The sequence below is a fragment of the Stegodyphus dumicola genome, chromosome 4, assembly GCF_044657685.1.
Source record: "Stegodyphus dumicola isolate Sdum_Otavi_A_Nest chromosome 4, ASM4465768v1".
In the NCBI taxonomy this organism is placed as follows: domain Eukaryota; kingdom Metazoa; phylum Arthropoda; class Arachnida; order Araneae; family Eresidae; genus Stegodyphus; species Stegodyphus dumicola.
In genome coordinates, this window is record NC_140771.1 from 72,170,645 (window position 1) to 72,186,216 (window position 15,572).

Here is a 15,572-nt window from a genome sequence, read left to right on the forward strand (position 1 = left end):
TTGTAACGCAGGCAAAAAGAGTTGCTTATAAAAATATGGTTCGAAAGCAACATTCAAGACTCTCTGTTGAGGAATATAAGAGATCTAGAAAACAGGAGAAGATCCATCGGCTTAAGAAAAGACTTTCACGACGACCTAATTAAGGATGTTGAACACCTGAGGGGGTCCAACGAAAGCCGTGCTTTCTATCTTGAAATTAATCTTGGCTGCAAAGATTTTAAGCCTAGAACTATTGCCTGTAGAGACAAAATCAACATCATCCTAAATTATAGAAAAGAGGTACTTCACAGGTGAAATGAGCGCTTTTGTAACTTGTTGAATGACCATACGTGGGATGGGTCTTCAACCTACCCATCTACCTCTGTAAACACTGATAGTATCCCGCCACCATCTTTGGCAGAAGTTAGAGAATGAATTAAAAAGCTAAAAAATAACACGGCCCCAGGCCCTGACTCGATTACTTCAGAACTTATTAAAAGTGCTGCAGGTCAAAGCACTGAGGAAATACATCACCTCATCAAAACAGTTTGGAACCAAGAAGTTTTACCCGAAGATTGGAAACTGAGCATCAACTTTCCTATACACAAAAAAGGAGACATTTTAAAATGTACCAACAGCCGCCCAGGCGGTATAGTGGTTAGGGAAGCCTGACTGCAATACAAAAGGGCCCGGGTTCGAATCTCGGAGAAGGCATGGATGTAAAATTGTCTGTCCTTTCACAGGAGATAACAGTGGCCGCCTATCAGGTGCCTCCATAATGAAATGGTCACTGCTTCTGGCCTTTGTAGTGGCCAATGCTGTAATAGGCAAGTTCCCGCCATTTGAAAAAAAAAAAAAAGAAGAATGTACCAACAACAGGGAATCAGTCTCCTTTGTGTTTTCTACAAACCATTTTCCAATATACAGAAAATATTGTTGGTTTCTACAAATCTAACCAATGTGGTTTCTACAAAGGAAGATCTACAGCAGAACAAATGCTTAACATTAGGCAAATTTTGGAAAAAAACAATGAATTTGGCATTGCAACGCACCACATTTTGTTGATTTTAAGACTAGCTACGCTTCAGTAGACAGAAAATATTTAATTGAAGATATGAGAGAATTTGCAGTACCTGAAAAACTTATAAATTTTGTCACCATTACTCTTACTGAAACAAAACTTAGGGTTAAGATCCAGAATAATCTTTCTAAACTTCCTGTTGTTTTAAATGGGCTTAGACACAATGAAGCACTGGCCTGCTTGCTTTTTAACCTTGCCCTCGAAAAAATCATAAAAGACTCCAACATTAATACTCGTTGAACTATCTTTAACAAATCTGTTCAGATTTTTGTGTTTGCTGACAATATTGACATAGTCTCCTGAGTCACTTACAGAGGCTTTTACATCTCTAGAGGCTGCAGCCAGCAAAATGCATCTAGCAATTAACCAAAATAAAGCTAAATACATGCCATGCAGTAAAAACAGCAGCCCCTATTTTGAAATTGGGAATTACAAATTTGAAACTGTTAGCAAATTTAAATATTTATGATCAGAAGTTAATACTCTCAATGATTTAATGCCCGAAACAGACTTAAGAATTTTTAAAATAACCAATTGGATGTCCATGGCCAGGGATAGAACAACTTGGAATTTGATTCTGAGAAAGGCAAGGGCCCATCCTGGGCTGTCTGGCCATTGAAGAAGAAGAATGACAGAAGAACATTTAATGCCACTTCAGAAACAGTGAGAAATCTAGTTTTAACTTTGATCCAGAATTCATCAAGGATTTTTGTGAAAATTCAAGTTTTAAGTTTGAATTGATAGACAGTTTTACATACTCCTTTTGCACTTTATATAACAGGTAATTAATTGCATTAATATCAATTAATGTAATTTCTTTAAAAGTCTTATGCAGTTTCTTTAAATTCAATTATCAAATTTAATTTTTGTGACACCAAAATTTCAATTTGCAACCCCATTCGGGGTCGCGACCCATAGTTAAAGAAACCCTTCATTAAGACATCTCTATTTTAGTAATTAATGCATGCCCCTTTTCTGCTGATAAGTAAATTGTCAAAATTTACATGATCATCTTGCTTTATTTCATCTTTAGTCTGATCTTTGAAGGTACAGTCTGAGAATCTAGATTAAAGCAGCCAGATGTAGTTTTGATTTTTTAATTATTATTACATATTATTATTTACAGTCATTTATAAATTCATCAAATACATTAGTACTTATCACTTAAAATCAGAATTTGCAAGACTGGAATATGTAATTACCTTGGCCATAATATGCATCAAGCTGCTTTACAGTATCTGCATAATTAGCAATTTTTACTTGTTCGGCATCAATTTCTGAAATACTTGCAAGTCTGCTTCGATACTGAATGACAGCAGGTGTAGTACTTCCCTTAAATATCCTAATTGGACCCTCCAACAAACTCTATAACAAATATAACTTGTTTTAATGAATTAGTAAAAATAATAACATAAAATGACACAGGTTAAAAAACAGATGAAGGAAGAAATACAACAGATAACCGAAACATTTCAGCAAAAGTAAATAAATAAACTTATTATAATAAATAAGGCTTAAAATAAAATTTAAAAACTTTCATTTCTATCATACTTATGCCCACTAAAAAAAATTCACATTAATCTGTTTTTTAATCATAAAAAATTAAAAATCAATTAGACAAATGCTCATGCACAAATTAGGGAAAAAAGATGCTATACTCATTTATAATTCATATTGCAACATTTTTGCAATAACTCTCAACTGTTAAAAGTTTTACATACAAACTATAGATATAGTATATATCTATATCTATAGTTTGATATATCTATATCTATAGGTAGTTTTAAAATATACATGGTCAGTTATAACACTTTTTATAATATACATCCCACATTTTCGGATATTATAAAAAGTAATGCAACACTGTTTAATAACCTATCTGAAAAATTCAACAGAAATAATGAATTGACAATTTAAGATTCGGCTGCAGTAAATTAGTTATAGGTAATAATGATAAAGATTAATAGTCCAGTGTTCAGTTAAGTTTTACACCATGTGGTGCATACAACAGCTATAGTTTGTTGCAGATTTATGGTTCATAATACAAAATATAAATGTGCAGTATTCAGTTTTTGGCTTCAGTTTCATTTTAAAACAGGAAAAAAAAAAAAGGTTTTTATGCTACAAGATTACAGTTTTAGATGTTTTAGATACGATGGTTTTAGATATGATGATTTTCTCTTAATAATATACATAGAGTTAGCACACATCCTCACATTTTTTATATATACCCTAATTTGCAAGGATTAAATTAATATCCAACAAGAATTCTTAAAATCAGTACAAGTTTACCATTGGAGCTGTGGGTTTTAATTTAAATAAATGCCTGGCTTTAAAACAGAATTAAAGATATATAAATGTGAGAGCATGAAGAGATGAATGATCCACATTTATAGAACATGGTCCAAAATCTATACAATGGTTGCTTAGAACATCTACAGTTTGAATTAACCAGTGAAGCAGTTTCTCTCGAGGGGATGAAACTTAAAAATTTCCTAGTCATCTACCTTAATCATTTATTGAATACATTAAGGGAAAAAACATTAACATTGAACACAGAAACTGTTTTAAACAATTCTGCAAATTAAAGAAATTTCAACTGCATACAAGTATAGAAACAAACTTAGCATTATTTCATTAAAAATAAGGGAGAGAAGTTATTTATAAGGGGTGAGTAGATAACTTGTTTAAAAATGACTGCCAAACTACTGACATTTCAAGAAAGAAGAGAAACACACCAAACTGAAATTTAAAAATTGGGCAAAAGAACAACCTTGTGCTTGGAATTGATTTTAGTTGAAACTATCAATTTTAATGGCAAACAGACCAAAATGATACAATTTTCTTACTCCTGATGAAGATGGACGTGTACCTGTTTGCCCTTGAAACTGATAGAGTTTCAATTAAAACCTATGCTAAATACAAGGTTTTAATTTTGCCTAATTTAAAGTACTGATATATATTGTAACTTAGCAAACATTATCAACTTATCAAATAAAAACAATTAAAAATACAAATTTGAAGTGGTAAATAAGGATCATACGATATATTAAACATTATACGGTATTTCCTTGTTAAAGCCGTCACAAGCACTTAAAAATTAATTTGGCAAAAACCACAGGAACACTATGACAATCTTCAAAAATTAAAAACTACAATGTATGGCGGGAATAACATTAATTTATCTTTTTAGAGGTCATAATTTGACAGCTGCTACTGTTTTAGAATCAAATATTCATACTTTTTTTTTTTATTTTCACTCAAATTAAATTGCCTGTTGCATCATCTGCTCAAATATTTATACTTTTTTATTTTTACAAATATTAAATGGTTTGTTGCACCATCTGATGCAAGTTAGTTCTTCAGCCTAAAAGTATATGAAACCAAAGCAGTAAAAAAAGCAGCCAAGAATCATGAAACAAATTACTGGCCTGAAGACATTTTTGTCCTACAGTTTTGCGCTTGCATTTCCAAATGCTTTCTTTACCTTCTAATACAATGACAGCTATTTCTGCTCTTTAAATCAAAATGCAAAATTCCATGCTCTTGAAGGAAAAATCACTGCTTCTTTTTCTGTTGATACTAAGTTAAAGAGGATCAACATTTTAGAGCAAAAAAAGAATGACTGATATTGCAAAAAAAACACTGCTTTTTTTCTCTCATTTAATAGGAAGTTAAAAATTGCTAACATTTTATGGGGTAAAAAGTAATGAAGAAATTATATTACATGATTTAAAGTGAACATGAAAATCAATATGTTGCATGCTATAAATATCAGGAAAATAAAAAAAAAAAATTAAGTCAAATTCGAAGCCGTGTATGGCTTAGAACATTTTTTGTGATGCCTGTAAGAACGTATATATTTTGAAATATGCTCTAGAAATTAAGGCAATATATTAAAGGTACATAAATCCACATATAAAGCATACCCTATGCTGGTCAAAAATTTAATTCAAATGAGATGAGATAAGGAATCATCTTACCGTGGAGTCGGTGAAAAGATAAACTACATTAAAGTACTCTTATCATTAATTTTAATCATAACATTTTACTTGTACTTCTTAAAAAACATTTCATACAAAATCAGACCAAATGAGGAATTTTCTTGGGCTGTTTAACTGAGGTTATCTTTTCATGGAATATGACTGACTGAAATTTGACTAGACAATGAAATAAATTACTATGATTTTCATATATTTCTACAATCATAATATGACTACAACTAAAGAAACAGGTATAAAATCATTCAGTATATTAAACAAATGTTGTTTAATTGTTCAAAATTGACAGAATTTTATTCCTTGTGTGAATCTATATCCAAGATGTTTTCTCAGGATTAGAACCAGAGTCGTAGCTAGGGTTTTCAGCACCCAGGGACAACTGAAGATTTCGTGCCCCCTACTGCTTGCCAAGGATGGAAAACATTTAATTCTAAAATGTCGTAACATCAGTTTGCCACCCCTTGGATTCAGCGCCCGGGGACAGATGCCCCCCTCTAGCTACGCCCCTGATTGGAAGTTACCTTATTGTTATGATTTCTTCATTTTTACATTTCAAGATATCAACACCATGATCTTTACATTTCATGACATAGTATCCTTTGATTAACATAGTATTATTTTGCAAACTTAGATTGCAAAAAGATTTATACCATTACTAGTGACATGCTTATTTTATGAATTAAATTTCTTTCTAAATTGGTTTCAATTTGAAAATTTTCTAACAAATACACTATAACACTTCTAATACATGAACTATAACTAATACAATATCTTTTAAAAATATATGAGGCTTGATTTTATATAACAATCTATATTACAGTACAGTTATAAAATATTTCAGATACTGCTGATGTGACATACAGAAAAAAAAAAAAAAAAAAAAAAAACTTTATTACAAATTACACATATTAAAAGTGTTATTAGTTTTATCTAGGTATTTAGAATATTTAATCATACAAAGATGGAACATTTCTACATTAATGTCAGAAAATAATAAATTACCAAACATCTGTATTTTCCTACTGTATAATATAAGAGTGTTATTTACCACTCGTCTTTCAACTTTGCTAATTCGTCTGATTGAATCCATTTGAAATTTATTAGACGAAATTACGGATTTTCTTACAAACAAAATACTTAACTAAAGTCCTGAACGAAATGCGAATTCGAGTACTAAAACGCCGGCCATGAATCATTATAAAGAAGAAAGTATACACTAAAAATTTACAGTAAATGGGAAAAAATTAATCAGATAACAAATAACAGAACCAAAAAACAAATGTTTACAAATGTGATAAGAGAGAAATAGATAACAGAAACTAAATTTTTAACGCCATCTACAGAAAGAGGTAAGTCACAATTAATAAAACCTTAAGTTTAAAAAAAAAAAAAAAATCACCTCATTTTCCTTCATTCTAGTTTCAGTTGTACATAAAATTAAACTACCTTCCTACATTTAAGGTGACCGCTAAGTCAAGCTTCTGACAGCAACATTCGTTTCTATATTTAGATACTGCGCGCAGTGTAGAATTCGTCTAGCAACAATTAACATAGCCACTTCTGATAAAAATTTTACTGTCTATTCTATTTTTTAACAGGGGGATGCTTTCAACACTAATCTAGAAAGCGCTAGTAAAATTAATGTATAATATAGCATTGAGACAAAATATAGTAAAAAATAATATTTATTAATTTTATATTAACGGAGGAAAAATATGCTGTAAAATATGTTTCAGATAGTTTCGAAATATGCATTTCTCTGTATTTTACCGAATTAATATTAACTGTACTGAAAAAATTTGCTTATAAATATTTAAAATGTCACCTTTCTAACTCAAATGAGCTTAGTGGGGAGCTATAGCTGACAGCTAATCAGCTGTTGGTGACTATGTGAGTTAAAGCAAATAATTTTTAGGGACAATTAATTCTGTTACAAAGTAGTTCTATTTAATTACTTTGCCTGCCAGTGACCAAGCTTGCGAGACCACTCAGTACTGATTGTCTAGTTTGGTCTTGGCTGAATATTCATAATTTGACCCGAGTTCAGATCTGGGCGAACGGCTGGTAGAGACTTTTCATGGTTTTTTCCACGCGAAATGAAAGTACGAGAAAGTTTCAGTTGAAAAGTCCTCCGTAAAGGCATCTCTTCCTGGCCCATAACCCTAATGCGCTTTGTCGTAATCAGAATATTGGAGCCAACGACTTGATATAAGAGGGAACGGAAAACAATACTTGTTGGTTATCCCATGGTAGAATCATGCCTCTCGGAGGAAGTCCTCAGAGCCTAGCAAAGATTGGAGAAGTAAACGAAAATCAGGGTATTTCTCGCCTAACTAATTTTATGAAATTTTTAAGATGCGAAGTGGAGGGGGAGGAAGGACTTAAGTTAGCGAGGAGTGGATTCGAAATTTTTGGGCAAAAAGACAAGTATTGCAATAAATCGAAAAGGGATTTAAAAAACAAGTTTAAATCGAAACAGTTAACGAATGTCCTTACGTCAGCATGTTTCCTTACGATGAAAGATATTAACTCTATTTTTTGCGATAAACTACTTGATAGTAAGGATTGCTACGAAGCACGCTCTCTGTTATTAGATGAGAAAAAGAATAAAATTAGGCTTAAGAGGTGTTGCCTAAAGTGCCTTTCGCTTGGACATGTTGCTAAGTTGTGTAAGCAGTTTGTACGTTGCTATGTGTGAAGTAAAACTCACACAGTTTCTCTCTGCCCGGATCTGCAGACACAGGAAACGCAGGAAAAAGCAACACAGCCACACACCGTTCAGGCAACTACGGCGGGACAGATGTGTTCCATGGAGGTAGCTCTAATGACAAATTCGATGTGTTACGAAAATCAGTCACGAGAGAAGTACGAGCGCTTCTCAATTGCGGATCACAAAAATCGCACATTTTGAAGTCTAGGACTAATTCCTATTGCAGAGGAAACTGTAGTTCACACGCTTTTTGGAGGGGTTAAAATCGAACCGAATCTACATAAAAAGTATCGGATCAAGCTACTTTTTCTCAATCCTTATATGAAAAAAGGAATGGAATTTGTGTTTTTGGATTAGGAAGCTATATGTGGAAATATCAACAACTTGATGACCAGTATATAATATCTCGTTGGTTGGAACCGGTTGGAGGTTACAATACGCTCTCTACCAGTATATATCTCGTTGGGGTAAACGCGAGAAAATATTCAAAGGCAGAAGTAAATTCTGCGGGAAGATGTGATTCTTAGGGAAACAGATTGATAACTATGCGTAAAGCCTCTTTTCAGGATAGTTGATGCAATTATAACACGTGATAACACAATTTATTTTAAACAAATTATGGCAATTTGATGACATGGTGACAGAAGACGGGAAGAGACGTTTATGGCCATGAAAAGTGGATTGAAAATTTTGGAGACATTAGTGGTAGAAAAATAACTGGAAAACTAGCGTGTTTTCTTTCTGCTCTCCTAGGGAAAGAGACCATGTGCAATAATTCTAACTTCTCTACTCCCCGATGAAAATAATAGAATCGCCTCTCTCGTAGGCTGCCGTTTTGGGACGAGAAGCTAGACCCCGCGCTGTACCCTCATGTAGCTAGCCAATTAAATTAGACTTCTCGATGACATCAGCTTGTGGGCGTGGTCTTCTGTTACGTGACGCGATCACAGAAAGTTGAACATATTCTTTGACGCGATGGTCCATTTTAACTGTTGATTATCTATTTGATAGTTGTATGTTTTGGTAGAATGCGTACGGCATGTCTTCTTCGGAAGAGTGTGTGCTTTGCATGTATTGCGAAAAACGTTTTAAAAATAACGTGCAACTATGGAGTATACTTTAATACTCCGTGGGTGCAACTTAGAAAGCATTTACGCAACATGCACAAATTTTGAAGTGAGCTGAATCACATTAAATGCGGAGAAGAAGGTTGTTTGGAAGCTTCTCTACAATAATGAATTATAGAGAACATTTAGACAATCTGCTTAAGTATGAAATTATAAGTAAAAGTTTAGATCTGTCATTCCCATGAAGACAAGGTTGTCAGTCCGCACCGTACTTTTATTTGAGTACGCAGTAAAAGTATTACTTTAATTTTTTTTCTCTCATTTTAAGGAAAATAAAATTACTGAAAAAGTGCTATTTTCTTCTTTGCTATGCTTGAATTAATCGTTGTTAAACTTTTTCGGATCTTATCAATGTGAGAAATGTTATAAATCTTGCTCTTTATCTTTTATTATCAGTAATACCAAAAGACTTACCAACATTCCACTTGCAAATTATAAAATTATTGAAACATTGATGTACCAGTTAGTCTTTTTTGCATCTCTTGCATATTTACGCTCCTTGAAAACTACGTTTATGGTATAAATAATTCATCACTCAATACATAAATTTTAATAACACTGTATATTTTTCAGTTTCGTTGTCTTAGTTGTTAAAAATTGGGTACTCCTCTATAATTGGGATCAGATTCAGAAATGTTACCCAATTTTTAACAACTAAGACAACGAAACTGAAAAATATACTGATAAATATATATACTGTATATACAATATATACAGTTATTAAAATTTATGTATTGAGTGATGAAGTTATACCACACACATACATACATATGCACATGAACACATACATCTGTACATGCATGCATACATAATACATTTCTGAATCTGGTCCCAATAACCGAAGAGCACCAAAAACTGGTATCGATACATTAAATTTCCCTGCTAGACATGATGCAGGGAGATTTAATTGTATTAATTCTTTTTTTGCTTTCATTCACTAAAGTGTACATACCATTTTACATTGCTTCACGATTTTCTTATCTCATATATGTTGCTTTCTTTCAAATTGTTTACTTATTTTGAATACCTAAAGCTGATCATACTTAAATTTTTGTCATCTGCATTAATTTTTTTTCAGTATATTTACCTTTCAGTTTACATAACATGTTTTGTGGATTTTAAAGAATCAAACTGAACAGATATGTTCATAAACCATTTATCGGAAATTGGAAAAATGGTCCTTTTATAATACATGCTTTTCTCCTTTTAGTATTACAAATGGGAAGTTAGTGGACTAAAGAACTTACTGTCTAACAAACTTTTCCCCCTTCATATTTGTAATTAAAAACTGAGTTTTAAGTAATCTTAATCTTTAGCATATTTTCAAAATAATTTTTAATGAAAGAAAAATGAATGCTTAAGTTTTCTTTCAATGCATTCTTCCCATTTCCTTGTTATTATAGTAAACACACTAAGAACACAAATTTGCTTATATGCATTATCTTAATTGTATCAATTTAATTTGTCCAATGTGAGAATTCCAATTACATGCAGCATGTTGCGGAATATTGGCAGCATTGCAATAGTTTTCTTTAATGGCTGGTTTGAAAATTCATTCATTAAAAAAGTCAGATATTACATAGAATAACAAAACCTGAACTGTAATGTTCTCCTCTCTTCACCAAACTCAACTCCCTTAATCCAAACAATGGATCAAGGAATTATAAGAACATTCAAAGCGTGTTACAACAGGCATGTTTACATCTTTGCAAATAAAGTACTAGATGAAAGAAAGCACACTAATGGGATTTTTGGAAGAAATTCAACATAAGTGTGTATGTGATTATGACAAAGCCTCGAGGGCTATATGCCTAAGGGAAGGAATGCCTTCGTGGAGGGTTTTCTAAGGGAAACTGGCTCGTATACACGTTACGCATGGGGAAAACCATGAAAACGCCCATGCAGCCAGTCCATTCGAGGGATTCGAACCTCGGACCGAATTACCAGTGTTCAGCAACTTTACCGCTCGGCTGCTGGTGGGCGAATTCAACATAAGACACTGTATAGAAATGATTGAAGGCCCATGGGAATAAGTGAATTCATCAACCATGAATGTTTTCTGGCTTCTGCTCTGGCCAATGAACAATTTTAAAGGATTTCCATCGAGTGAAAATGAAGCCAAGGAAATCATAAAAACTGCAAAAGGAATATTCATATATGGAAGAAGAAATAGAAACATTAGTCAAGAATGATAATTCTGAAATAAATTAAGAACTGAATGATTTTACTTTGTTATTAACTGAACAGCAGCTGAACTGTGAAAGCAGCAATAGAGGGGAAGATGAAATGCTTTTAATGTACAAGAAGTTAAACAAATTGCTAAAAAAGACACAGGAAATGTCCGATTTTGGAATACAGATTGACCGAAGTGAAGAAAGAAAAAAACACTGAGAGGAATTCAAAAACTGCACTCCTTACCACAATATATTTAATAAGTTGCATCAATATTGTCCCAAACAAAAACAGCAGCTATATAAAAAAATAATTGTATCATATACCTAGTACTTATTAAGCAGTAACATAAATTATTTCAATTACCATTTGTTTCATATTTGCCTTTTAATTACAATAATATTAAGGTTTGTATTAAGTATTCATGCTTTCTTAATCTGAAATATACCTAACCCATTTTTTTCCCATAAAAAGTTGGTCTTTGCGGAATGTAATTTTGCTGTATGTGCAGTGTGTTAATGACATAACCCCTGTCTTTGGCAAAGCTTTAAAGTATACATATACAATGAACCCTCTGGAAAATTACCACCCATGGTCCCAGATATTTTTTTCTTCTGTGTAGGTAGTTAGTTGTCTGAAAGAAATAATGTTAAATATAGATATTGCCCTCAGAAATATTCAAAAAATCATTTTTCAGGATTAATTTGGATTGATCAGATAATGATAAAGCACATTAGGACTATCTGATAAAGGACAGAGATAAGGGAAGCTGGTTGTATTCATATTACACATTTCGAAAATTACATGAACAACTGTGCAGTTAGCAATTTTGCAGGGATTTGAACTGGATCAAACTACCAGTGGCTGCTTGGATTTATAAATACAGAAAAGTTCTTAATGCTGAGTGATAACTACCACCTACGTGCCTCTTGAAACACATAACAAAAAATCAGGATACTTGTTTTGCATGTTCTAGTTCATCTGCCTTACATCTTAGACACAATAACATTGCATTAAAATATTTCAGTACTTCTAACATTTCTTAGCTATGAAATATTTTGAAACATGTTAAACAGTATATTGAGCAATATTTGGCTTCCAAGTCACCTATAAGCTGATTTCCAGATGAGAAAATGTGAGAATGATTGCGATTACATAAGTGATCCATTGTGGGTGCTTTCTGTATGATGTAATTTTAAATTCAGCCACTAAAAATGACAGAATTTTTTAAATGACCCACTATGTTAAAAACAACTATAGACTTCATATTCTTTTTTAACATATACAGGTTAAAATTGGTTTTCATAATACTACATATATTTTAACAAGATGCTGATTCAAAATTACAATATATGTTTATTACATATTATGAAATTAACATATTGTTATTAGATAAATTTTTACTGTTTTATTGTTTACTGTTTATTTATTTAAATTTTGTAGAAATAATGGATTATCAATTGCTTTTAATTTTTTATAGAGCTTTTTATGAATGGTTACACGATGAGGAAAGAAATACCAGAACATCCTTTGTAATAAATAGCTCATGGGGGAAAAAAATTCAAAATCCATTCTTCTCTAACTATGACAGGTAGCCGAAGTGGATTTTATAAATCTGAAGGGAAAAGAATATGGCAACTAAAAGCTCAAGGTTTAAAAAGTGTGTACAGACATGTACAGCTAGCATAAATATTAAAATTTACGAAAATAAAATTTCAATGCAGTACTACAACACATACGAGTACTACAAGCACAGTTTTAATTTAGGTCATGTTCTTATTCCATAACCTCAAAAAGAAAAATATTGTTGGTAATGATTTTAATCTTTTTTATTCAATATAATGTAATAGTTATTCATTCTTTGTAGTTATCACAGTTTATTTCAAAAATCCCTTCCTAAAATATATTAAAGTTTTTTTCTGTCATAATATGTATCTGTTTCCCTCTCTCGCTTACTATGCTGCTGGTATTCAAAATGCAATACCATAAATGAAGGATCCAATAATCTTAAAATCTTCCTGTTAGATGACTTAGCATAGACTTTGATGGAATATGCAGATAATTAATAGTGCAGTGTATATGCATATCACGTACTCCAGTAATGCTATGTAGAAAGACTAAAAAAAGAAAGAACTATAGGTTGTTTTAATTACTGGAATTGTATGTTTTACCAGTGCTTCTTTATGTGGGAAGTTTCAGCATGGCACAACATTCTTTTCAGACAAATCTCATTTTTGCCTTACCATTACGATGGTCTTATCTTAGTCTTCCCCCCAGGGGTCGACGTAGAGTACTCTGCGCAGTACTGGCTAGGATCTGTACCTAGGCAGTCTCGGCCATGGGGGTATAAAATTTATGAACTTAGCAGTTCCCGATGGTCCATGGGGTACGTCTATACTTGCTCTTCATGGGCCGGGAGGTGTAAGTCCTTTCCACCAGGGTATTGGTAGCCAAATAGCAAACTGGGCCATTGAGAGTCTGGTCACTGCTGTCCTTGAAATTCCATGTAAAGCCTAAGGAGAGGGGCATCCCGTGTAGTGCTGGCAGGTAGCCCAAATTAACGGCCGGTCATCGACCCTAAGTTTCCATCGCCCACCGCACCGTGGTCTCGGTCCGGCTGGACGGTGGTCTTGACTGGCTCGTGTTTAGCGGTGGGCTAGAGGATCGTTGAGCGATCATTTGAGGGTTTAAAAGTGTTGGTGTCTCGGGGATGTGAGACCCTGGGCCCAGCAGGAGTGTTCAATGTCATCGTTGGGTGACGCCTATGGGATTTATCCCGTTCCCAGAATGTGATTGAGTTCACGAGCTGCGGTATAAATCTTTGTTGTTTGTTGTTATCTTAGTCTGGTGACATTTTAATAACAGATATCATGACCCTTGCATTATGAATTATCCTATCAGTCTATCACTAATGGTTATAGTTTAGGGTACCATTAGCACTGTTACTCATGCCTAATACAGACAAAAGTCGTTAATCCGGACTCGTCGGGACTTCGGCAATTCCGGATTATCGATTTTTCCGGATTATAGATAATCAGTTTAAATCGCGTAAGACGGCATGCAGAAATTCTAAAATTAAAAATATGAAACCGTAATTTATGAAATAAAGAACAATTATGATCTAAAGGGTATCAAAATTTACAAAAAAAAGTTTAATATTATTTGTTTATTTTATTAAACATTTCTTTCAATGTAAGTTGTTTAATTTGCTTCGTTTTATGTGATAATACTTTCTCTTTAATTCTATAAACAGACATAATTTTTTGTTCAGTTACAAAGTTCAGTTTTTGTTCAAGTCCCATTAATTGCTGTGCCGAGAATACTGACTAACTTGTCAATCGAAATTTTTTCGTTTTCACTAACCTCTCTGTCACATTCTTCATGTCTTTATCCATTTTTTGCAGCAATTCCACTTTTTGTTTGGACATCGAAACATACTTTCGTTTTGTACGATCCTTTGGGAGCTCCAGAATCGGAAATTCTATTTGACATAATCGAAAGTTCAAGTTTACTTTTATAGTATTGCTCTTACAGTCTGCAAAAAATAATAAGCCAGATCCAATTCAAAAATTAAGGAATAACGCAATCATCAACATTAACTGAAATAGATAATTAGATAATTTTAGCTTATACCGTCCGTTATACATAAAACGCGCACGTGAAAACGTATTCTGCGCTTGCGCACACGCAAATGCGCAGTCGTAAGAGGTCTTATGCGCACGCGTAAACGCCTATGCGCATGTGTCAATGCGGCGCATGCGCAGAAAGGTTTTAGCTTTGAGGTCCGGATTATAGATCATTCCGGATTATGGGTGTCCGAATTAATGACTTTTGACTGTATACTACATTACAGGCACCCTCTGCAGCAATCACTACATCTTAAAATTTTGTGCCCTGTTGTCTTCCCTCCCTTTCAAGGATAGCCTGCTGCTGAGTTTCAATATGATCACAATATTCAACAGTTTTTCATTGCCTATTAGGTCATTCTCCTGCCTTGGCACAAAAAAAAAAAAAAAAAAAAAAAAAAAAAAGAGAGAAAAAAGCACAAAGGCAAAATTACAACAAAAATCAAATCTCAAATACTTTTAAGGCCACACAAAGATGCAAAATGTTTACAGTCTAAGAAGATTGATGACAGAATATTTAAATTTAAAAGTAGCTCATCAAGAAGAATCTATTAGGTCAAAAAAAAAAAAAAAAATTCAGAGCATGATTGTAACAAACACTGTTTGAAAATGTATACACAGTAATATTAGCATGCGAGCATATATTTGTGAATGTATTGACCTTAGTATTCAAAATAATTTGTGTAAACACATTCTTTCAGCAGTAATGTACAACAGAAGTGAAACAGGTTATTCTGGAGCAATCGTGAAAAGAAGGAGTACAAAATTTAGAAAAACCACACATAAACTTCACTTCTGAGAAATCAACTATCATATTTTTTTTTAACGACTAGTTAAAAAAAACCAGACCAATTTTTGGATTTCATAGTAAATGAA

The 15,572-nt window shown here is 32.9% G+C and overlaps 1 protein-coding gene across 3 annotated transcripts in view; it reads right to left on the minus strand.

Moving 5' to 3' along the window:
- Nucleotides 1–6,616, minus strand: part of LOC118182227 (putative phosphorylase b kinase regulatory subunit beta) — a 155,574-nt gene extending 148,958 nt beyond the window's left edge. The window contains exons 1-2 of one of the 3 annotated variants that reach the window (XM_085815074.1): nt 6,461–6,616; nt 2,263–2,425 (exon numbers count right to left, since the gene is read on the minus strand). In XM_085815074.1, the coding sequence (XP_085671200.1) occupies nt 2,263–2,425; nt 6,461–6,475 (178 nt within the window). In that variant the 5' untranslated portion in view covers nt 6,476–6,616. Of the gene's footprint in view, nt 1–2,262; nt 2,426–6,109; nt 6,410–6,460 lie in introns of those variants that run through there. The other 2 variants (XM_085815072.1, XM_085815071.1) reach the window with 2 other exon arrangements.
- Between the last annotated feature and the right edge of the window lie 8,956 nt (nt 6,617–15,572).